The sequence below is a fragment of the Eleutherodactylus coqui genome, chromosome 1 (assembly GCF_035609145.1).
Source record: "Eleutherodactylus coqui strain aEleCoq1 chromosome 1, aEleCoq1.hap1, whole genome shotgun sequence".
Classification (NCBI taxonomy): Eukaryota; Metazoa; Chordata; class Amphibia; order Anura; family Eleutherodactylidae; genus Eleutherodactylus; species Eleutherodactylus coqui.
In genome coordinates, this window is record NC_089837.1 from 403,703,481 (window position 1) to 403,728,168 (window position 24,688).

General features: G+C 43.0%; 1 protein-coding gene across 1 annotated transcript in view; it reads left to right on the forward strand.

Annotated features, from left to right (window-relative positions):
* The window catches only part of ABCC4 (ATP binding cassette subfamily C member 4 (PEL blood group)), a 250,307-nt gene that overhangs the window by 48,216 nt on the left and 177,403 nt on the right, over window positions 1-24,688 (forward strand). Inside the window, exons 5-8 of the mRNA XM_066580593.1 lie at window positions 2,911-3,000; window positions 7,515-7,678; window positions 10,020-10,145; window positions 10,595-10,844. Coding sequence (XP_066436690.1) covers window positions 2,911-3,000; window positions 7,515-7,678; window positions 10,020-10,145; window positions 10,595-10,844 — 630 coding nt within the window. The remainder of the gene's footprint in view (window positions 1-2,910; window positions 3,001-7,514; window positions 7,679-10,019; window positions 10,146-10,594; window positions 10,845-24,688) is intronic.

Below are 24,688 nucleotides of genomic sequence, written 5' to 3' on the forward strand. Positions count from 1 at the left end.
TGACCCATAGAATAAAGGTATTAGTATTTTTGTTGCAGTTTGTGCATCGTAGAAGCAAAACGCACTGAAAGATGGTGGAATGTCATTTTTTTTCATTTTACTCCACTTAGAATTTTGTAAAAGTTTTTCAGTACATTATATGGTACTTTAAATAGCGCCATTGAAAAATACAACTTGTCCCTCAAAAAACAAGCCCTCATACAGCGATGTCGATGGATAAATAAAGGAGTTATGATTTCTTAAACGGGGGGAGGAAAAAAAATGGGGTAAAAAGAAAAAAAGGGGTCGTGTCAAGGGGTTAAATAATGTACTAACTTCCTTCTCTGGGTCATTACGACGCAGGGATACCACATGTGTAATTTTATTTTTAATTTTTTACAAAGTAAAGGGAGACAAGTGTTTTTATTTTTTAAATAATTTTTCTACTTTTTTTTTTTTACTTTTTTTTTTCTTTGTCCCTTTAGGGGACTTCCACAGAGACCCATCAGGACCCCCTGATCACATTCCGGGGGTCCGATGGTGACAGGCCTTAACATGCTGCAGTCACATAGACTGCAGCATGTTAAGGGTTAACACAGCAGAGATCAGAGGTTTTCTCTGATCTCTGCTGTAAGAGCTGGTGCCTGGCTGTCTTCTGACAGCCAAGCACCAGCTCTCCCTGCCACAGAGACCATCGGCTTGCTTCTGACAAGCCGATGATCTCTATGGCAACCTGTAAACAAACCAGTGCAGGAGTTTGAATTCAGAAGCGAGAGATTGACGGCAGATCGGCAATATCTCCCAGCTTCTGTTTTTCAAAGTCCTGCACTGGTTCTCTGTGGGACTGTGCAGGCAGAGCACAATGCCACAGCTTGTGGCACTGTGCTCTGCAGCTCCCATAGTGATACATAGCCCGGAAATCTTCCAGGCTATATCGCTATGGGCAGTGGAGCTCGTCCCGCAAAATTTCTGGGCGTGCCACTCAAGGGGTTAAAGGGGTTTTCCAAGTAATTTTTCTTAAAAAGGCTATACTCACCTCTTCTGGCTTCCTGCATTGCCAATGACACATAGGGGAGTTAGCCTGTAACAGGATGTCTTAGGCTCCTGCAGTCAATCACAAACCACAGCGGTTGCCCACTAAGGTTTGTCATTGGCTGCAGCAGATTGCAGCGTCCCCTCAACAGGCTGACTTCAGCCTTTCACTGCAGACCCAGCATGGAGTATGGCTGTGTGGCACTGGAAATGTCGGGATTACAGAAGAACTGAGTGTAGCCTCTTTATATTTTGGCCACGGGGAGCACACAGTTTATGAACATGTATGTTTTGTACAAATAGAATCCTACACACGGGTTTTAATTCTTTTTTCATTATATACTAATCTTTCATCCCACTCATAGCCACATTATAAATACTTTTGCTATCAAGTCTGTTTTGCACTTGTTTCTATTGTATTGCACAATAATAAATTGCATCCCAAGATGAGACTGTTTCAAAGGTGCCCATAGATGTGAATGTTTGCTTTCACTAAAGGCCAATTTAGACGGGCACCTTATTTCTGACAACGGGTCACATAGCATGGCCCTTCCGTTGCCCGTAATGTCATGTCAAGGGGCTGGCATTTTACCTCATTTGGGTAACTAAACCAGTGCCTGTCTATCGATTTGATGCAGAGACAGAGAAGCTGGCTGGCTTAAGGCCCTTTTACACTCAAAGATAATCTTTCAAACGAATGAAAAATTGAAAGATTTAGCAATCTATTTGCATAATGCGTTAATGGCCATTAACTCTTTATCATCTTCATTTGCATGTAAAAAGGCCTGCAATATTTGTTTGCAGAGCTGTGTGTGTGTGTTTAAACACATGCTCAGCTGTGCAAACAGCTGCCCTCACATTCCATTGTTTTTCTCACAGCTAGTGTACACATGCCGTGGGCAGTACAGTGTGCAGTCTATTGAAAAGATAAATGTGTTTGCTTTATCTCTCAGTGACTGAACGAAGGATTAAGTTAACCGTGTAAAGATTTTCGTCCGTTTGAACGAACTTTGAGCGATAATTGTGATGTGTAAAATGGCATTAAAGGGGTTGTCCCGAGGCAGCAAGTGGGTCTATACACTTCTGCATGGCCATAATAATGCACTTTGTAATGTACATTGTGCATTAATTATGAGCCATACAGAAGTTATAAAAAGTTTTATACTTACCTGCTCCGTTGCTGGCGTCCTCGTCTCCATGGAGCCGACTAATTTTCGCCCTCCGATGGCCAAATTAGCCGCGCTTGCGCAGTCCGGGTCTTCTTCTTTTCTGAATGGGGCTCCGTGTAGCTCCGTGTAGCTCCGCCCCGTCACGTGCCGATTCCAGCCAATCAGGAGGCTGGAATCGGCAATGGACCGCACAGAAGCCCTGCGGTCCATGAAGACAGAGGATCCCGGCGGCCATCTTCAGCAGGTGAGTATGAAGACGCCGGACCGCCGGGATTCAGGTAAGCGCTGTGCGGGTGGTTTTTTTAACCCCTGCATCGGGGTTGTCTCGCGCCGAACGGGGGGGGGGGGGGGTTTAAAAAAAAAAAAACCCCGTTTCGGCGCGGGACAACCCCTTTAAGTCATTGAAATGAGTTGAACAGCCCGCCCCTTGCGAGGACAGGTATTTCCCCTACTTGTGCAACCCCTTTAAATTCACCGCATGTAAACTTTTGTTGCAGCTGTTCACCTTGGATTTTATACTTTGCAGTGCATAGGCTGAAGTCTGCAGGAAATCCACAATAATTGGTCATGTAACACATGGATTTTGCTGTAGTTTCACTTTAGAATCCCCGGTAAAAGTTTTGTACATGTAAACATACGCTTATGATTTTCTGTGAGAACATTATAGTTTGAGTGTCTGACAATAAAATACACATGGATGACAGATTTTGCTATATTTGTTCTGTTTTAGGCTCTTCGGCTCAATAACACAGCCATGGGAAAAACAACTACTGGTCAAATTGTAAATCTCCTGTCAAATGATGTCAATAAGTTCGATCAGGTACTATTCGGAATATATATAGATTAACATTTTTAAAATTCTGTTTTTATTGTTTTACATTTTACAGTCTATAATACACAACATAGTAGAACACAGTGTAGAAGCAGCACATGCGTGAGTATGGTAAAATAAAAAATATCCCTCAGCATTGAAAAACTGCAGAAGTATACTGTTTTTCCCAAAAAGTAAGCCCTACCCCAGTTTTCGGGGAATGCTTGAAATATAAGCCCTCCCCTGAAAATAAACCCTAGCTAAAGTACATTAAAATAAAAAAAACATCAATACTCACCTGGCCCGCGGTGTCTAACTCCCTCACAATGGTCCTGGCGCTGCAGAAATACTCTGCTTTCTGGTGACGGGGCTTTGAATACCCCACCTGCAGCAAAGTGAGCACTGTGATTGGATCAAGCTCCAGTCAATCAAAGTCGGCGCTCGATCAGTCATTGCCATTCAGTGAATGACATCACTGAATGGCTGTGGTTAGCTCATCGAGCGCCAGCTGTGATTGGATGGCGCTGGATTCAATCACAGCGCTTTCTTTGCTGGAGGCGGGGTATCCAAAGCCCCATCACCAGAAAGAAGAGGATATCTCTGTGCGGAGGACACTGCAGACTTCCACATTGCCGCCAGAGACTAGCAGCATGTGACACCGGGACACCACGGACCAGGTGAGTATAAGCCCCCCTTCTCCTGAAAATAAGACACTGTGCCTTTTTGGGGCAAAAAGACAGTGTCTTATTTTCAGGGAAACACGGTATATGGAAGCAAGGGTGCAATCACACGAGCAAGTTTTGCGTGTCGAGAAATGCACAAAACTCACACTGAAATGAACACCATTCTTTTAAATGGGTCTATTTAGATGTACGATTTTTATCTCCCAGCAATACTACTAGATAGTAAGGTCTCAGCATGCTCTATTTTTCTGCGCGTCTGCAGAAATTTTGCTCATTGTGTCCAAGGGGCGAGAAAAAAAAAACACATCACACTCGCATGCACATGCAAGTTTTATGTAAAATCATAGAATGGTAGAGTTGAAAGCGATCTCCAGGGTCATCTAATCCAATCCCCTGCTCAATGCAGGATCACTCAATCGTCCCAGACAGATATCTGTCCAGCCTCTGTTTGAACACTTTTATTGAAGGAGAACCCGCCACCTCCTGTGGTAACCCGTTCCACTCCTTGATCACCCTCACTGTCAGAAAGTGTTTTCCAGTATCTAATCTCCCTTTCAGTTTCACCCCATTGCTTCTAGTCTTTCCTCGTACAAATGAGAATAGGGCTGATCCCTCTGCACTGTGACAGCCCTTCAGATATTTGTAGACCGCTATTAATTCTCCTCTCAGCCTTCTTTTTTGCAAGTTATACATTCCCAGATCCTTTAATGGTTCCTCATAGGACATGATTTGCAGTCCAATCACCATCCTGGTTACTCTATTCTGAACTTGCTCCAGTTTGGTTTTTTAAATTGGGGTGCCCAGAACTGGACACAGTATTCCAGATGAGGTCTGTCTGACTAAGGAAGAGTAGAGGGGATAATTACCTCTTGTGATCTAGACTCTGATTCTAGTTCCTACAGTGTGTACGTTCCCTCTTGCCAAGCTGAGTGTTGTACTCTGGTGTTGCAAGGGGTTTGATCTGGGTTACGTATTTCAGTTGTGGTGCGCACTGTTCCTCGGTGCATATCTAGCTACTACAGTAGTTGTGAACATCACCCTGCGTCCGTGCTGAGCGTGGTGCTTGTGAGCTGCATGGATGTGACAGACGCCCACTGTTCAGGCTTGTCTAGATCTTTATGAATCCTTTCTCTCTTCTCTTATCTAATATGTTTACCCAACATCATAATGGAGGAGCGGGGATTTCTCAGAGATTTCACTTCCTTTGAAATTAGGCATACTCTTTATGTAAGGGTCCAATTGGATGCATGTGGGTGGTTTGAGAAAGTTTTTAACTCCCTTACATGCCCTGTGACCCTTTATAATCAATTAGTTCTGGTCTATTGCTGATCATAATCAGTGCTTCTAGAACTAATCCTCCATCATCCGCATGAGTTTTGTCTATTTAGTTTAGTTTCTGGTTATTGTCTGCGGTTCATATAGGTTGGTGCTTCCTCTTACCCTCTTTTTTTAGATTTAACTTTATTAAAAGTTATATTTTACAAGAATCCTCAGTGATATATATTCTCTCTCTTCCCTAGTTTTAGCTATACCTCCTAGCTTTGTGTCATTGACAAATTTGATCAGTTTTCCCTCAATTTCCTCCTTTAGATCATTTATGAAAATCATAGAATCATAGAATGGTAGAGTTGGAAGGGACCTCCAGGGTCATTGGGTCACCCTCTGCTCGATGCAGGATTCACTAAATCATCCCAAATGTTGAACAACACTGGGCCAGGACAGAGCCTTGTGGTACCCCACTTGAGCCTTTCATCCAGTTGGATGCGAGTGCGATGCGATTTAAAAAAAAAAAAATTATTCCTATTGAACAAACATGCAATTTTTACGCATGTGAAAATCGCTTGTTTAGTGATGCAATGCGATTTTTCTAATAAATTGCTACACACTCACAGTAAACATCGTAATTGCACAATTGCTCGCCTGTGTGAATTCATCCATAGGCCCCCTGCACAGAAAACGCAATCCTAGGCAGATGGCCGCAATTTGTCTGTGCGAAAGCCCCGCGCAGAAAACAAATTACGGCATGCTCTATTTCTGTGCGGGGCTCCCGGAGCCCCGCACAGAAATGTTGCTCCCCGGCAGCCGGCTCCGGTCTGCGCATACCGGCACATCAAAGAGCCAGAGCCGCGGGAGAGGTGGGTGCCGTGCTGGACTCTGCAGGGGCTTGGGTTGGGTCCCGCTGCGAGAATTCTCGCAGCCGGATCCGACCTGGCCGTCTGCAGGCTGCCTAAGCCCGGCTTCACATTGCGTGCCAGAGCAATGCGTATTTGCAGAATGAGCATTGTCTTTTTGCACATAGATTGCTGTACTTTACTTCACTTTTTGCGCATGCAAGGCGTGTTAATTTGCACGGGGCAAATAAAGACACACAGATTGAAATGGCTAATTATTTCCAGATGTCTTCTCTCTCCAGCGGAATTACTCAGTGTTTCACGCATCTTGCTGTGTATTGCGCACGCATTTGAGCTCTATTCTCTGCGTATTGTGTGTTCAAATTTTGCATGCGCAAATACGTCCATAGGAATCCGGTCCAAGAGTAGTGAAAAGGACAGGACGAGGGAAGGATCAGTGGTAACAGTATCATGTTCTCTTATCTTGTTTTTGTCAATGTATATGAAAATGGTGATAAGTAGACTCCTAAGTATATAATAATTAATGATTAGAGATGAGCGAGTATACTCGCTAAGGCTAACTACTCGAGCGAATAATGCCTTAGCCGAGTATCTCCCCGCCCGTCTGTAAAGATTCGGGGGGCGGAGTGCGGCGGAGGGGAGATCTCTCTCCTTCTCTTCCCCCTCCCCCCCCCCCCCCCCCAGCTCGCCCTTGCTCCCCACCGCAACTCACCTGTCACCCGCGCCGGCCCCCTACTCGCTCGAGTAGTTAGCCTTAGCGAGTATACTCGCTCATCTCTATTAATGATCAGTGGCAACAGGCCATTGGCACATAATGCCAAACATAACCACTTCATTAGTTTTCCTAAATATCTGTAATATTTGCATGATTTCCTCAGCCTACATATAAGCCTTCACATTATTGTATGTACAGATTTCACCGTGAACTAATAAATCTCTAGATCTATGTTAAATGACCTTTAGAACAATGAGTCTGTTCATAAATATGGTTTTACAGGCAATGAAACTGCAATTACTTTGGCATCACACATGCAGTTTATTGGCAATTTTTCCTTTAGGCCTGTGGCACATGAACAATTTTTTGCCACAATACGCAGTGAATAGAGCCTGTTGATTTCAATTAGTTCTTTCACGTAAGTGTATTTGCGTACGCATTTTGTGTGCACAAAATAGAAATGCTCTATTTTCAAGTGCGTTTGTGCACAAAAATAGCACTTATTGAACTAATTAACTTGATGGCCTATTTCAGTTAATGGTTATATAGTATGTTACGCGAAAAATAGCACTTAGGAAATCAAGTTAATTAGTTCAATATTTCAGTTAATGGTTATATAGTATGTTACGCGAAACACAGGAGTGGATCCATAACTAAGGAGCAGTACAAGGCCGGTGTCACATGTGCATAAGTGCATTTCTGCACACATTTGTGCAGCGTATTTGCACAACGGGTGTTACGCTGTGTGTGTTGCATTGCACTTCTTACAGGTGTAAATTGTGCGCAAAAAGTACAGTAAAACACGTACATGCCGTAAATGCGCTTATGCCCATGTGACACCGGCCTTATACTGCGCCTTATTGTTGCATCCACTCTTGTGTTTTACTCAGCAAAGTGCATCAAAAACTGCATGTGTGATTCCAGCCTTGAAGGGATTCCATACATGCCCTGGATTGTGGAGTGGTCATTGTATGCATGTTTTTATCTCCACAGGTTACTATTTTTTTGCACTTTTTATGGGCTGGACCACTGCAGGCCATTGCAGTAACTGTGCTTCTTTGGATTGAGATTGGTCCATCGTGTCTGGCAGGAATGGCAGTACTCATTATTCTTATGCCTTTGCAAACCATTCTTGGAAAATTCTTCACATCACTAAGGTGCACAAGTGTTTGTTTTACTGTTTTGTGTCTTTGCATTTGGATGGGATTTATTTGAGAAGGTCGGATTTGTAAACTTTGTGTCTTCGACTGCAGATTGTCCACCCTTAAACTTGGCTTTAATTTTCCTAAGCATTTCGATTTCTCATAAAACAAAACCGATACAATCTCACACCAACCAGTAAAACACTAACCCTTTCCAATCCACTGTCTGACGTCTTCAGACATTATGATTTAAGGCTGTACAGCTTCGATGTTGGAAGACGTCAGTTGGGGTTCCCTTACTGTATATTGCCAGCCACTCTGCTGTCGGAGCCTATCCAGCGTGTCACCTCATGCAGTACTGGCTGTAGCCAGCAGATAGCGCCGTTGTATAACGGCAGAAAAAGAGGAAGCCCTTAGGAAAACCAGGATACAAATTGGATTGGAAAGGGTTAAATTTGTACGTGAAGGATGGCATCTATCAAGAGACATCCATCACAGTCAACCAGTGAAAAAGTATACATTTTTTACCGTGATGGATCTTATCTGTTAAAGGCATCCGTTGAACTTTATCTTGAGATGGGTCAAGTTAAGAGAGGGTACATCTATACTGGAAATTTGCAGCATGGTGTGAAATATATCAGTAACAATTTTAATCAAATTCTTAAATTTGTGCCAAATTCTCAATAAAATAAGTCCCTGAGCAGCACCAAAGTGGTTTAAAAGGAATCTGTCAACAGTTTTATACTGCCTAGAAACATAGATGGCACGATATACTTAAACAACGAACCATGATTTAAGGCTGATTTAGACACAACGTGAATCGCTCAAAATTCGCTCAAAAGACTGTTTTGAGCGATTCTCGTATTGTTTAAATACAGGGACATCGTGCAGTTTTCGTGCACAAGTCGCTGATCGCTGAATTCTAGCTTGCTAGAATTGAGCGATCAGCTGTCATCAGCGAAGCAGGCTGTTATCAGCTGGCTGCACTGATAAGATTCTCTGTGCCTGTATCCTGCTGTGAATTCAGAGCGGGGCACGGGCTGTAAGCACTGAGAACACTACAGCTGTTTGCATATGCAGAACAGCTGTAGTGTTTGGCGAGAGATAGCGGCGGTGTCCCGCTGCGCCTGCATAGCTCTATAGTAGCTAATTAGCTACTATAACGTGTGCAAAGATGATCGCTCAAAACTGTCACTCAAACTGTCGTTTGAGCAACTTTTGAGCGATCATCTGTCAGTGTAAATGGGGTGTTACTCAGAAGCTCTGAAGCAAGCGGGAGATATGTCTGCTGGGCGGCTCCCCTCCAGCTTCTTCCCGTCTGGCTCAGTTTGATCAACAGGTTTCTTTCTCTATGCAAACAGTAAGAGGCCTGTCAAGACGGTATTGAAAATACTCCAAACCAGGGCAGTGTAAAGAGAGAATATTAAAGGGCCCACCACTGACCTTTTGAGAAACCACAATAGAGAAGAGTGAAAGCAATCCGAGAGAAATGATGAACCAAGATTTCCAACCAATCAGTACCTATCTATAGGGTCATTCCATGTCCGTTCAACCAACGCTCCCAGTCGACCATCTCAGATTTCAATGAAACTTTGCACAAAGATAGACCCTGACCCTAAACTAAGATAGCCAGAATATTAGGCTTCAAAGTGCTTTGGTTCATGAGCTACAGGTCTTAATCTAGGGTTCAGGTGAGCCACAAGCTTTGGCTTAAGATGGTCAGAATATCATTGAGTGTTGCATAATGATTGTGGTATATTACAGTGATCACTGGGCTTATTTAGCACTCTATCCATATTGGATACTAAGATTATCTTAGGCTAGCATTTGTGTAATAAATAACTAGTTAGACTTTTCCAGCTACTTTGACATGCAATGGTGGCAGAATGATGATAAGAGTGGCAGTCTGAGTAGTTTAGCTGGTTTCAGCACTAAAAGTTCTCCTAGTGTGTGAAGTTTCATTGCTCTAGAGTCATTAGAACTGGCTTGGCAATGGATTGCAATCGCCACTTTTTTCAGGTTGCGCGCTGTAATCACATGACAACCCCCTAGATTAAGACCTGTAGCTCGTGAACCAAAGCACTTTGAAGCCTAATATTCTGGCTTAGTTTAGGGTCAGGGTCTATCTTTGTGCAAAGTTTCATTGAAATCTGAGATGGTCGACCGGGAGCGTTGGTTGAACTGACATGGATTGACCCTATACCTAAATCTGGTACTGATTGGAATAATCACTGCATTTTAAAAAATGGGAGGAGAAGATTTGAGATCAGAGAGCGGTTGAAGATTTCTTTCAGATGGACTTTTGTGGAAGTGTTTATTTGCATATATATAATGTATTATTTTATTTCCTTCTTAGGGGCAAGACCGCAGCTTTCACTGATACTAGGATTCGAACCATGAATGAAGTAATATCTGGGATGAGAATTATTAAAATGTATGCATGGGAACAATCATTTACACAGCTGGTCAATGACATAAGGAAGTAGGTTGGATTTTTCTCCAGTTGATGTAGTTCTGTAATTTCTAATACATAGAATGAGCCCATACAGTCATTGTTGCCGTAACGTTTCTTAAAAATACCCACAAACGTTTATTGTGTAATTTCCCAAAACTTTTAGAACTTTTTAACAAACAAGTTGTATAGCTGTTAGGTTTATATAGTGAAAGTAAACAGCGTCAGGTATTTTTGTTACACAATAATAATTACTACTATCTTGCACCTCTAATTATATGATGAATCAGGGCTACCTCTCAGTTTAGGCTGAAATTGGGTATCTGGTCCATCATATCACTGGATGACTGTCTGTCATTAGAGTAGATATTATCCAATTCAAGGTTTCATTATCTATGGCTGGTCATGGCGACTTGTGTACAATTTTCTTTGCATTAGATCCATGCATGTGATCTACTGTTCTGCTTCTATCATTGTAGGAAAGAAATATCCAAGGTCCTTCAAAGTTCTTATCTGCGTGGAATCAACTTGGCATCTTTCTTTGTTGCAAGCAAAATCATCGTGTTTGTGACTTTCGCCACGTATGTTCTGCTTGGCAATGTTATCTCTGCCAGTCGAGTGTTTGTTGCAGTGTCCCTTTATAGTGCAGTGAGACTCACTGTCACTCTCTTCTTCCCCTCAGCTATTGAGAGGGTATCTGAGGCCAAGGTCAGCATAAGGAGAATAAAGGTATGCTTTTCTTTCTTTACCATTCTTTATCGTTAGCTTTTCTAGAGTAAGTATTTGGACAATGACACAGGTAAATTACATGTAGTGTAAAAAAATCCGTTTTTTCAGTATAAGAAGAGTTCTCTTTCAGTGCATATATTTTTACGGCTGGAAGGATTCTCCTTTTAAGAAACTTTAAAATGAGGTGCATTTAAAAATCACAAGAATATAGCTTTTGTGTTTTAGCTCAGACTGAAAAGACCTGGAATTAGGTCTTTCCACTCTTCGTAACAGATTGATGACCTGTCCTCAGTATCGGTCATCAATTCCTGATCAGCAGGGGTCTTCCACTTGAGATCCCAGCCGATCACTTGATCACCGAGACCGGTGTTCTAATATATGGAATTGCTTAGCTGCCAGAAACAAACAGCTCCATACATTGCGCAGTGGATGGCTGTGGTACTACAAGATGAGCCCCATTCACTTCCGTGCTCAATACATTAGAACACGTGCCCTGGTAATCAGCTGACCAGCTGGGGTCCCGGACGACGGGCATCCCAGTCAGCTGTTTGTGATTTATCCTCAGGATAGGTCATCAAAGTCAGAAGTGGGACAACCCCTTTAACATTGTAAATCAGTTAGAGTTCAGTAATTTTTATTTATCTGTCTATACTTAGTGGGACAGCACTAGAGAAGAAGCTGCTTCTGCTGAGAAATACAGTCCAGCACTTAAAGGGAACCTGTTACCGGCTATGAGACCTGCGCTGTCAGCACTGAAAGCCTGCACTTGGACCGTGCACTGAGACTTAAAGCTGAAGGTTGTGTGCGCTCCTATAGGAGTCATTGGGAGCGAACATCCCCAGCCTTCAGCTTTCAGTTCGATGACAGGGTCCACACACTGAGTGCACGGTCCAAGTGCAAGCTTTCAGGGCTGACGGCGCATGTATCGGGGGGCAGGCAAGTATAAAAATACCTCCCTGCACTCCTGGGAACCTGCCCTATGAGTGCCATAACTTAGTTCATGGTGCTTATGGCCGATGGCAAGTTCCTTTTAAGAATAAAAAATCCAAACCTTTGTTATGACAACATACAGGGTGTATATTCCCCGAGTTTTCTTTTGCTGTCCATATCCATAACCACAGCAAAACAACACCTACAGGCTGGGTTCACACGGGGCATATTCCTGTCGGAAATCTCGCGGTTTGGCCGCAGCAAAAACCGTGAGATTTCCGCCGGGAGAACCGCCGCGGTTTAAGCCGTTGCGGCTTTGAAGCGGCCCGGCCGCTCGCTTTTCCGTTGCGGCCGGCGCTCCATAGAGGAGAGCGCGGCCGCAACGAAAATAAACAAAAAAGAAAAGTAAACAGACATGCTGCATCTTCTGAAACCGCGGCTGCGGCGGCCGCAGCCGCGGTTTCAGCCGGACTTACCGCAGCAGATTGGCCGTCCCGTGTGGACGAGATTTCTGAGAAATCTCGTCCACATGGCTGGCTAATCCCGAGATTAGCAGCCGCGGGCGGATTTCCCGCGGCGAATCCGCCCTGTGTGAACCCAGCCTCAAACATTTTTGCAGTTTTTCAGTGATTTCTGGAAATAATGGCAAAGCACCCAAAAAATCAACTCTTGTAAATATACACTTTTATGTGTCTGAGCTTTGTACTATTTGCATTCCTGTCTCAGACTTAGCTGTTCTACACAATCCAGTTATAATGGCAACAAGCTTTACATTTAGAGGCTTTTGAATTGGAAATCAATAAGGGCATTTCTATAATGAGAGATCTTATAGGCATCCCCTGCTCATCTATTATTGCTGAGGCAAGACCGATTTGCTGTTTTGGGCTGTAGGAAAGCTGGGTGACAATAAATATGGACGGCTATATTGGTAATCGTTCAGCATTCCAGTAAAATAAAACCCTATAACTATAGTCAGTCATACACATTACAGCAATACTGGCTTCATCAGCCGATGATCTGATGTATATGGGGCAGTCTGACAGTCACCCAACATCTGCAGTTGGGGAAAACAAGGAAAACAAATGTTGAATTTCAGCAATATATCTCATGTATTCATTTCTTGTATTAGTCTAAAATGTCATCTGCTGTAATGGCCCTTTTACACGGGCCAACAGACTTTCAAACGACTGCACAAGCGCTGACATCACCGCTAAGGTCATTGGCGCTCGTGCAGAGCGTTTACACAGAAAAACCTGCCGCTGGTTTCTTGTCCGCTTCACGCTCAGCACTTCAAGTCCTATGGGAAGCACAGAGTGGGGCGTATTCACACGGGGTGAGAAGCGAGCAAGGTTTTTTAAGTTGACTGAAAAGTCAGCCTAACAATCCGCAAATGACAAATGAGCGATTTTGTGCATTTACACTGAACGATTATTGCTCAAATTTGTTCGTTTGAAGTGTAAATGGGCCTTAAGTGTCTCTCCCCAAAAGAACGTTCATTCTATCGGGTTGAGGGGTTGTGACACAAAAGGTACATCTCTCCGAATGACTGTTACTCCTATGCTTTCCCACAGGAGCCATAGTCGTTCAGTGAGTGGGGACGGAGCACGCAGGAGATCGCATTTGGCTGCCTGCCTCCTTTCATTGGGAACAGGCAGTTGTTCCAAGATCAACGACTACCTGTTTATACTGAGTGAGAAGTCGCTCACTAGTTGCTTCGTTTCAGTTCATTGAAACTAAGCGACTTGCGACTAATGAGGGATTTCTCGCTTAGTACCCTGTAGAAGCCCTTTTTCTTTTTTTTACATGAGACACCTATTGGTCAAAATCCTGGTAGTCTCCAGCACAAACAGAAAACAGTTTGTGCTGGAGACTACAGTTTGTCAAAATCCTGGTAGTCTCCAGCACAAACAGAGAACTGTTTGTGCTGGAGACCCCCCCCCCCCCCCCGCTGTTGACCCCTTCCCTGCCGCGATCTAAGTAGAGAGCCCGGCTGGTTGCTATGGCAACAGGACGCCAGATATCGGCGTCCTGTATTGCCATTGCCTAAGATCACTGTAATAAGCGATAAGGCATGGCAAGAGAGAAGTCCTGCCATGCCTTATCGCAGCGATCATTAGTGCTGTAGTAAAAGTCCCTCAGAGGGACACAGATTGTGTAAAAATAAGAGCAAAATAAAGTACGAAAAATAAAAATGTAAAAAAAAATGTTAAAAAACCTTTTTTATGCTTTTTCTCATATTCGTATAAAAAAATTAAAAAACCCACATATTTGGTGTTGACGCGTCCGGAAGGATGTGTACAATAAATTGAACACGCTTTTTATCCTGCACGGCAAAAAGCGTTTAAAAAAATGCTTAAAAACTGAGGCAAAATGCAAATTTTTAGCTTTTTGCCTCCAAAAAAACGCAATAAAAGTGATAAAAAAAAGTGTGTATCCCAAAATGGTACCAATAAAAACTACAGCTCGTCTTGCAAAGAATAAGCCCTCACAGAGCTCCGTCCATGGAAAAATAAAAAAGTTATAGCACTTTGAATGAAGTGAGTTTAGTAAAAATAATAATTTCCGAAAAAAGGTTTTTTATTGTGGAAAAACCTAAAAATATAAGAATTTTGGTATCGTTGTAACCGTACCGTCCCGCAGAAAAAATGTAGTGTCATTTATGCTGTATAATTAACGCTTTAAAAAAATAAAATAAAAATCTATGTCAGAATTGATGCGTTTTCTCTCCCTACGATCATAAAAAAAAAAATAACAGTTTTACAATGTAGGCTATTTAAACAAAAAGGGTACCAATAAAAACTACAGTTCGCCACGCAAACAACAAGCCCTTATACGGCCGCATCGACAGAAAAATAAAAAAGTTATGGCTTTTGAAAAATGGAGATGGAAAAATACCAAAAATCGTTTGGTCCTCAACGCTAAAATAGGCCATGTCCTTAAGGGGTTAAAGGGAATGTATCACCTATAAGTTTTACAAATTAAAACTTGAACATGAAACATATTTTTATTTTTTGTAGATTTTTTATTCCATTTTCTATACATGATCATGGGGGCTGCCATCTTGTCTGAGCTGCAGCTAACAGCATTTAGAGAGATGCTTTATAGCAGCCTCATAGTCTGTTGACAAGACGGACAGGAGAAGATCCATTTACTTCTATAGGAAAGTGTTCCAGGCATGTTCAGGGACCTGTGCACAGATCATTTTGCAAGAAGCTGTGCTGTGACAGTCACAAAGGGTCAGTATGAAAAATGCAGGATATTAGGATAAATAAAACAGATTGTGACTTTAAAAAAATCACCAAAAGCTTCCAAAAATACTTTTAACATAAATCTTGATTTATACAATTTTCATTTATTCAGTGGTCATTTTTTGATGACACGGTCACTTTAAGTGGTTTAAAACCTTCCTGCACTATTCATTCACTTGTTGCTGAGTTTCTGCCTGCATAAAATGGTGATTAGTTTGTTTGCTTGGTTTAAATGACATTTGTTAAATCTTTTGGATGGGAGGGGTGATTGTTTGCCTTGAACACAATGACTACTTGTTTGCTCATGCTGCAGAAGACAATTGCTTTTCTTCACACTAATTAAAATCCTCCAGGCCAGAGATTCCTCGTATAAACACACGCCCACCTGAGCAAACAACATATATAGTGTTCACATAGCTAATGAGGAAAATGACGAGCATTTCAAACGATTATCTTTAAGTTTAAATTCTCGGCATTTGTATGCAAAAAAGTCGTTAATTCGTTCAAACGACAATTGTTGTGTGTAAATGGGGCTTAGCTTTTATTAAGCTGACCTTCTGTAGGCTGTACCACTTTTGACGTTTGCTTACCGTGCAGAGTGTGTACTGTAGTTTTGCAGCAATAAGTTGAATTTACATGCGGCAGATTTTGCATGCACTCCATGCATTAGAATGGTTTGGGTTCTGCAGTACTTGTATGGATTTCTGCAAGCCTAAGTTCAAATGAATGGGGCGTTTCCAAAAATTTCAGCAACAAATCTACTTATTTGTTCATGGTAAAAATCACTTGATGTGAAAGTTGGTCTTCACTGAAGGCACCAGACACCTGCTTTAGGGCTCTGTTCTGGGTTTCTGTCTCACTGCTCCTTGAGAAACTGAAATAAAATTGAAAAACACAGCTTTTTACCCCTCATCGATTGCAATGGGTTTTAAGAAAAAAAGCAAAACAATAAGATAACAAGATGGTAAAACTTAGATTGCACATTCAGCCTAAGGCCGCATTCAGACGAACGTATATCGGCTCGGTTTTCACGCCGAGCCGATATACGTTGTCCTCATGTGCAGGGGGGGGGGGGGGGTGGAAGAGCAGGAGCAGGAACTGAGCTCCCGCCCCCTCTCTGCCTCCTCTCCGCCCCTCTGCACTATTTAGCGGGGCTAAGGTTCGGTAATCAGCCCCGCCCCCATTCTGCCTCTCCCCATTGCAAATAGTGCAGAGGGGTGGAGAGGAGGAAGAGAGGGGGCGGGAGCTCAGTTCCTGCTCCTGGCTCTTCCATCTCCCCCCCCCCCCCCCCTGCACATGAGGACAACGTATATCGGCTCGGCGTGAAAACCAAGCCGATATACATTCGTGGGAATGCAGCCTTATAACATCATGAATCTATGCAGTCGCAGCGCAGTCCTGATACCAAGTCTCTCTATACCAAATTATGTAAAAGAAATTTAAGGACAGAAAACACTGCATTCTCCTTCACTTTAACTGCAGCCTCGAAATTCCAGTGTGGATTATCTGTATCACATTTCAACTAGAAGTGCCTTTGTAAACTAGACAAGGCCGAAGAGCAGTTCTGTTCCACCGATAATACTCTACACATACACGTTTGTTGTGGGCATGTCTCTGCAGAAGTCATAATATTTTGTCTGAATGCCATAACCTTGACTATCTGTATCAGTAGTATATTCACACAGGCGAGTGTGATAGCGATCCGAGAAACTCTGACCCACAATGCCATTGTGAACCTGCAATTATACACACGATTGCAATGAGTTTGACTAGTAGAACGCATCACATTGCTGCACACGTGAGCATTTTTCACATGTATGAAGATTACATGTTCCAATAGTAAAAATAGAATATGATACTCGCATTTTCATGCGCATGGGATGCACTTTTTTTTGCTTCTAATGGACGATTCCTGAACAGACTGACCCAAAATTAGGACATTCTGCAATTTTCGTTCTTGCACTATTGATGCCAGCAAAAAAATCATGTAAATTAATCCATTGAAAACAATGGGTTCTTTTCACATGCGGTTTTTGTGCATTTCACAACACACAGAAATCACGTGTCAAGCCGCAGTTATTGTCCATATCTATGCTCAGTGTTTTCAAATCTGAGGTCAAAAGTATTTAGGGTTGTAACTTGTTTTATGAGATTATGTCACAATGGTTTTGCACCCCTCACTGAGGGCACCGTAAGGTAGTGTCTGTCACTGATTACAGTGATATGTCTCAATCTGTGCAGTACTTTGGGAGAAAAGTGCATTTTATTTGTAGCAGCCAGCGACGTATATTAATGAGCTTAGAGCCTTGTGTGGCGCAGAGTGTTAAAGCAGCAGAATGCAGTCCAAAGCTCTTGCTCACGACCTGAAGGTTGCTGTTACGTCTGTAAAGGACATGCAGGGCCAGCACTTGCAGACATGCACAATAATTGCTCAGAGTGCGGTGGCCAAAACAAACCAACAAATAATAAATCGGAAGTCTTTCCCTAAATACCTAACGAACGAGGGAGAGGGCCCTGTCTGACTCGGCAGACTGATCGTGTCTATAGATGCAAGCCTGCACTCATACCTGGGACCTAAGTAACCCTACTTGGCCAAACAAAATAAAACACAGCACCTAGCTTTAGTAGAATAAGCTGCAGCACACAGAGCCGTCCGAAGTAAGGAACTGTGGACACCACGCTATCCATGGGAGCCACTAACTGCTGGCTCAGACAGCAAGCAAATGACAATTTACAGCTCTTTAGCTTCCTATCCATCCCAGCTAAATATTCAGCTAATCATCTACAGATGTGAGCACATTGTGTTACAGCTACTAAGCAAGAAGGTGCAGAAGCATGTCTAAAATCCGCACCGGACTCCGTCAACCTGGCAGTGATCCCATTACTGCTGCAACAGTTGCGGGTTCATTCCCCGCGAGATTCAGGTAGCCGGCTGAAGCTTGACTCAGCCTTCCATCCTTCCAAGGTCGGCAAAATCAGTACCTAGCTTGCTTGGGGTAAAAGATGACTGGGGAAGGCAATGGCAAACCACCCTGCAAAAACAGTATTCCAAGAAAACTCGCTGCTTGCACCAGGGGACGTTATCTTTTCATGAGCTGCAGCTAACTCCGCCCACTCCACCTTCCAGCCACTGACTGCTTTCTGGTTACTATGCATAGAGCGTTAGCTGCCAATCAGAGATTAGAGAGCGTGTTGGGTGTGGCTAAATGCAACTCATGAATATCGAGGACTAATTCATGCAGTCCTCAATATGTTGCTGCTACTAACAAAATGCAGGTTTCTCCCAAACTATTGCACAGATACATACAGCAGACCTATCATTACAGTCCGCAAGCATGTCACTATATTATGCTGTCTTTAGAGAGATCTGTAAAAAAAGATGGTAAATGATTTCCTTTATAATTAGTGTAGACTTTAATGTATCTTCGTGACCTCTCTGCACTTTTCCTCCAAATAATCACTGACTGTCTGTCCGCTATCTCTAACACTATGTCCTCTCTCTATCGAAAACTGAACCTCTCAAAAACTGACCTCCTCGTGTTTCTGCCCTCTGCTAACTGACCTCATCCTGAAATCTCCATCTCAGTGTGTGGCACCACCATAACTCCCAGACAGGCACACCCACTGCCTTGGGGTCATATTCGACTCTGATCTCTCCTTTACCCCCTACATCGAATCTCTGGCCCGAACATGTCAGCTGCACCTCAAGAACATCGCAAGAATTTGCCCCTTTCTAACGATGGACACGCTAAAAACGCTTACTGTTACCATCATCCACTCTCGGCTCGATTATTGCAACTCACTGCTGATCGGCCTACCCCACGCCAGACTCTCCCCTCTCCAATCCATCCTGAATGTGGCAGCTCATGCTCCTGTCCAGCCGCTACTCGGACGCCTCTGCCCTGTGCCGGTCACTGCACTGGCTGCCTGTCAAATACAGAATTCCATTTAAACTCACTACCTTCATCCATAAAGCTCTCCATAGCACTGCACCGCCCTACATTACCTCCCTCATCGCAATCCACCAGCCAGCCCAGGCCCTCCGCTCCGCTAACAAAGTCAGACTGAGTGCCACTTTAACTTGACCTCTCTCCTGCCTCCAAGATTTCTCCAAACAGCACCAGTCCTCTGAACGCGCTACCCCAAACTATCCGGGCAATCCCTGACACACAAAATTTCAGGCGTGCTCTAAAAACACACAGCCTCAGGAAGGCATACCACATCTCCTAAACCAAACCTCTCTGTATTCCACCTGATAACATGCTCCCTGTCTTACTGACTGCAATCCCTGCTAGCCTCTATCAACCGCCCCCTGCAGTCATACTGATTCAACCACTGTACGGCTTATGTCTGACCATTGTCTATGTGTATAGCCTCCCACACTCTCCACCTCGCCATACCGTGCGCATCTCCAGCCCCTATACCTTCTCTATCACCCTATTATTTGTAGTATGTAAGCTCGTTGGAGCAGGACCCTTGCCCTTACTGTTCCTATCAACTGATTACTACATAGTAACATAGTATGTTAGGCTGAATGAAGACAATGTCCATCTATTTCAGCCTGTTTCAACCCCTTCCTTCTTTGTCCAGAGGTAGGAAATTCCTTCCTGACTCCATAATGGCAGCTAGAGTAATCCCTGGATCAACATTTCAGATCATCAACCCCACTGGCCACCTAATGTCTATATCCTGTAATATCATAGCGCTCTAGAAAGGCATCTAGTCCCCTCTAAAATTCCTCTAAAATTTGCCATCACCACGTCTTCAGGCAGAGTGTTCCACAGTCTCACCACTCTTACAGTAAAGAACCCCTTCTATGTTGGTGATGAAACCTGCTTTCTTCTAGATGTAGTGGATGCCCTCTTGTTACCGTCGCAGTCCTATAATTTTGTATCATTTGCAAATATTGATATTTTACTGTGCAGTCCCTCTATCAGGTCATTGATAAATATATTGAACAGAATGGGGACCAATACTGAACCCTGTGGCACCCCTCTAGCAACGGTGGCCCAATCAGAGTATGAACCATTTATTATCACCCTCTGCTTTCTATCATTGAGCCAATTCCTTACCCAGATACACACGTTTTCACCTAATCCGAGCTGTCTGATTTTATATATCAGCCTATTATGTGGCACGGTGTCAAATGCTTTAGAGAAATCCAGATATACAAGATCAATAGACTCTCCCAGGTCCAGACTAGAACTTACTTCATCGTAGAAGCTGACCAGATTGGTCTGACATGATCGACCCCATGAACAATGGTTTTGTTTCTGTATCCCCTGTTTTTGTAAGCACTGTGGAATATGTTGGCACTATATAAATAAGGATTATTATTAGTATTTATGGAAGCGCATGCAGTCCTTGTGGTATTGTGCAATGGAGCCATAGGAGTGCTGTGCGCTACCACATTGCCCAAGTATGGCACCACATTGTGGAGGTGAATACCACTACTACATGGAATCAATGCAAACTTCATATCAACAAAATATTCTCTGCCCAATTCATACCGACATTCTGATATGACTCGGTGGTAAAGATGAACATTTAGACATTTTGCCGTCTTGGCACTTAGAATTGAGGTTTTGTTAGCACCCAAGTAGAGTGCTTTACGTTTATTCATATATCTATAAAGAATACAGCTGTGGTGTGCAAATGCTGCTTTGTTCCCTGAGATATTAGTACAATATAGACATGTGAGTCCACAGGGTTTACTTCCTGTGAATAGCCAAGAGCCGCAATTTCAAAGAACCAATTAGATGCCAGTTGATGCAATTCTTTGTATATTCATTATTGATGTGCTGGATTCATTCTCTTTGTGATAATACAGACTCAGCTGTTAGTAGAAAAAAAATACAGTCTATTTAAAATATTGCTAGTTGTTAGCCGCAACAGCCAGTGAAATAATAACTGTTTAATATCTGCTAATCATAGGCATCATAATGGAAAGGTACTTTTACACAGGATGACTATCGGCCATAGAATCACTCTGAATTCACATGCTATAAACTCAACCACCGACGGGGTGACGCGTGATAAGCTGCTATTCCTTTCATTTCAACTTACAGAATAAATAGTGGCTGGTTAATAAAAAATGGCCGTACGTAAAGTCAGAGTTGTTCATATTTGAATGACTTGCAAACATATTTGCATGGAGAACGATAAGACAGTAAGCAAGTCATGAACAACTCGTGAACAATCATCCGTCTGTCAGAAAACAAACAAATCACTGTCATTCTTAGAGTCATAGAATGGTAGAGTTGGAAGGGTCCTCCAGGGTCATCGGGTCCAACCCCCTGCTCCGTGCAGGATTCACTAAATCATCCCAGACAGATCATATGCTACTTTACCAAGTGACTACCTAAACAATAGTTGCTCCATTTAAAGGTACCTTAAGGGCTCACACCCACTGGCGATACGACTTCCCTGCCATGCGAGAGTGAGTGAAAATGCATGATAATGAATGACAGCCGAGTGCTGCCTGTGATTGGCTGCGCGCTCATTATCATGCGTTCTCATTCACTTTTGCATCGCAGGGAAGTCGTATCGCCAGTGGGTGTGAGCCCTAACTCTGACCCTATTGTGACCCTATTATTTAATGCACTACATATACAGCTTCGATAGAAATTATCTTCCCGATTTGAATCCCTCATAACTCAGTTTTAGGCCTCTTTCACACGGGCGATGGGATTTGGGAATTTATTGCGGTAAAAGAGTCGCGATAAAATGCTGCTGTGAAAGAGACCTTAACCCCTTCATGACATGGCCTATTTTGGCGTTGAGGACCAAGCGATTTTTTTGGTATTTTTCCATCTCCATTTTTAAAAGCCATAACTTTTTTATTTTTCCGTGGACGCGGCCGTATAAGGGCTTGTTTTTTGCGTGGCGAACTGTAGTTTTTATCGATGCCAATTTTGGGTACATAGACTATATTGTGAATTTTTTTAATGATAGCAGAGAGAGAAAACGCATCAATTCTGCCATAGATTTTTTTATTTTTTTTTTACACCGTTAATCATGCAGCAACTTATTGTACGCATCGTTACGGACGCGACAATACCAAATATGTGGGGTTTTATTTTTTTTTTACCTTTTTTTTATGCTAATCTGAGAAAAAGCATAAAAAATGGTTTTTTTACTCTTTTTTTTTACATTTTTTTTAATTCATTTTTTAAATCTTTCTTTTTTTTTACACTGTTTGTGTCCCTCTGAGGGACTTTAATCACTGCCCTGATGATCGCTGTTATAAGGCATGGCAGAGCTACTGCTCTCCCATGCCTTATCGCTCATACAGCGATCTCAGGCATAGGCAATACAGGACGCCAGTGTCTGGCGTCCTGTTGCCATGGTGACAGGCCGGGCTCTCGCGATGACATCGCGAGTTCCGGCCGGAGACACAGAGGGAGCCGCGCTCCCGCTGTGAACTCTTCCCCTGCCGCGATCTACTTAGATCGCGGCAGGGAAGGGGTTAAAAGTGGCGGGCGCATCTCCGATGTCCCCCCGCTGCTGCAGCGAGACGCCGGCTGTGACTGACAGCCGGCTCCCGCTGCGGGATAGCGCTGGATCATATGTGATCCCGCGCTATCTCCAGGACGTAAGTTTACGCCCTGTTGCGGGAAGTACCCCGCTCCCAGGACGTAAACTTACGCCCTGCAGCGGGAATGGGTTAATGACCCTCAAATACTTAAATTTGATATCAATGAAACAGAATTTCAAAAAGTTTTGTTGCATAACATTAAGTGTTTTACACATCAGAGGTGTTCAGTGTGGCCCCCTTTTGTTACTCGATGCACATCAAACCAGTAGACAGGTTCCTGCCATGCGCGTTAGAGTGTATCATTATTGACTGATGCAATGGCTTCTGTGATGTGTACTCGGAGATCATACATGGTGGGTGGTAAAGGTGCATGTAGACTCTATCCTTGCCCCCTTAACAACACAGGACATAAGGTTACGTGCTACACGGTTCGGGGTGTGTATGGAGGGGGATTGCAGGGTGACCTCCCTCCATACAACACGGGTGCCGCAACCCTCCCACAGCAGCTCCTATACGCCGCATGGCTCATCGGAGCTGTTAAATGCCACCGTCAATTCTGACAGCGGCATTTAAAACCTCTGATCAATGTTCCGTGCGGGTGTCATAGCAGCTGGGGGCCTTCCGAAAGGCCCAGGGCTGTCTTAGCAGAATGCCTAGCAAGTCATGCCCGAGGCATTTCTTGATAGAATGCTTGTTAGAACGCGGTATGATGTAATGCTCTGGCATTACATAACACTGCAGAAGCGATCAAAGCATCGCAAGTTCTTGTTCCTCTGGTGACTAAAAAGGAAAAATTAAGTTTAAAAAAAGTTTTACTAATTATTAAAAAAGGTAAAAGTTAAATAAAAAAAACAACCCTTTTTCTATATTTATAATAAAAGAATCTAAATAAAACAAAAATACATTTTTGGTATCGCTGAATCGGTCTCCAAGAAAAAAATGTAATAAAAAGTGATCAAAGTGTTGCATGTACTCCAGAATGGTACCAACAGAAGCTATAGGACATCCTGCACAAAATGAGCCCTTGCACGAAAAATTAAAAATGTTATAGCTGTCTAAAGATGGCAGCAGAAAATAATTTAAAAAATTAAATTAAAATTAAAAGTAGTACAGAAAAAAAACCTATATGAATTTGGTATCGTAGTACTCACACTGACCCATAGAATAGAGTTATCAGGTCATTTTTTTGCAGTGTGTACGCTGCAGAAACAACACGCACCCAAAGATGGCAGAATTTAGTTTTTTTTCATTTCACTCCACTAAGAATTTTTTTAAGCCATTCAGTACATTATATGGTACATTATATATTATCATTGAAAAATACAACTCTTCCCGCAAAAAAACAAGCCCTCATACAGCGACGTTGATGGATAAATAAAAGTTATGATTTTTTAAAAGGGGGGAGAAAAAAACAAAAATGGAAAAAACAGGGGATAACATTCCCCCCAGAGAGAAAAAAATCAAAGGTATAAGGTCTGGGGAACGTGGAGCCAAAGAAGTAGTTCACTATCGTCACAACCTGTGTGGCCAGTCCATCTCTTTGGTAGTCGGTAGTCGCCTATTGTGCTCCTTCTGAATTTATTGTGAAAATAGAGGGGATGCCCGATACAGTTGGAAGATGAAGCTTGGGACATTCCTCTTCCAGCTATCGCAGTAGCCACATCTGTAGCATATCTAGGTACAAAATTCCTGTGATTGTTTCCTCATTGAAAAAGAAGGGCAAAAGGTTTAGTGCAAAAGACATTCACCTTAGGTAAATTGCGCATTCGCTCCACATAGGCATGAGGATCCCCCCTCTCCCACAGATTCTGACATTAAGTTTTTAACTGTGCCAGAAAGGTGGAAGGCGGCTTCATCATTAAACACTCCAAAGTTTTCCATTCCAGTTTGCATACTCTTGCAGAAAGAATGTCACCTTGCTTTGTCGTCCGGTTTCAGGGCAATAACAATTGCAGTCAGGAGGGATAATATCGTAAACTTTTGCGCAGAATCCTCCGCACAGCTGGATGTGGGACATCCAATTCTCTGCTTGCTCTGACAATGGGTTTCTGAGGACTTTGTGTGAAACGGACACATGCACTGTTTCCACTCTTCCCAGCGGACGGCTGGATGATTTTAGCTAACATATA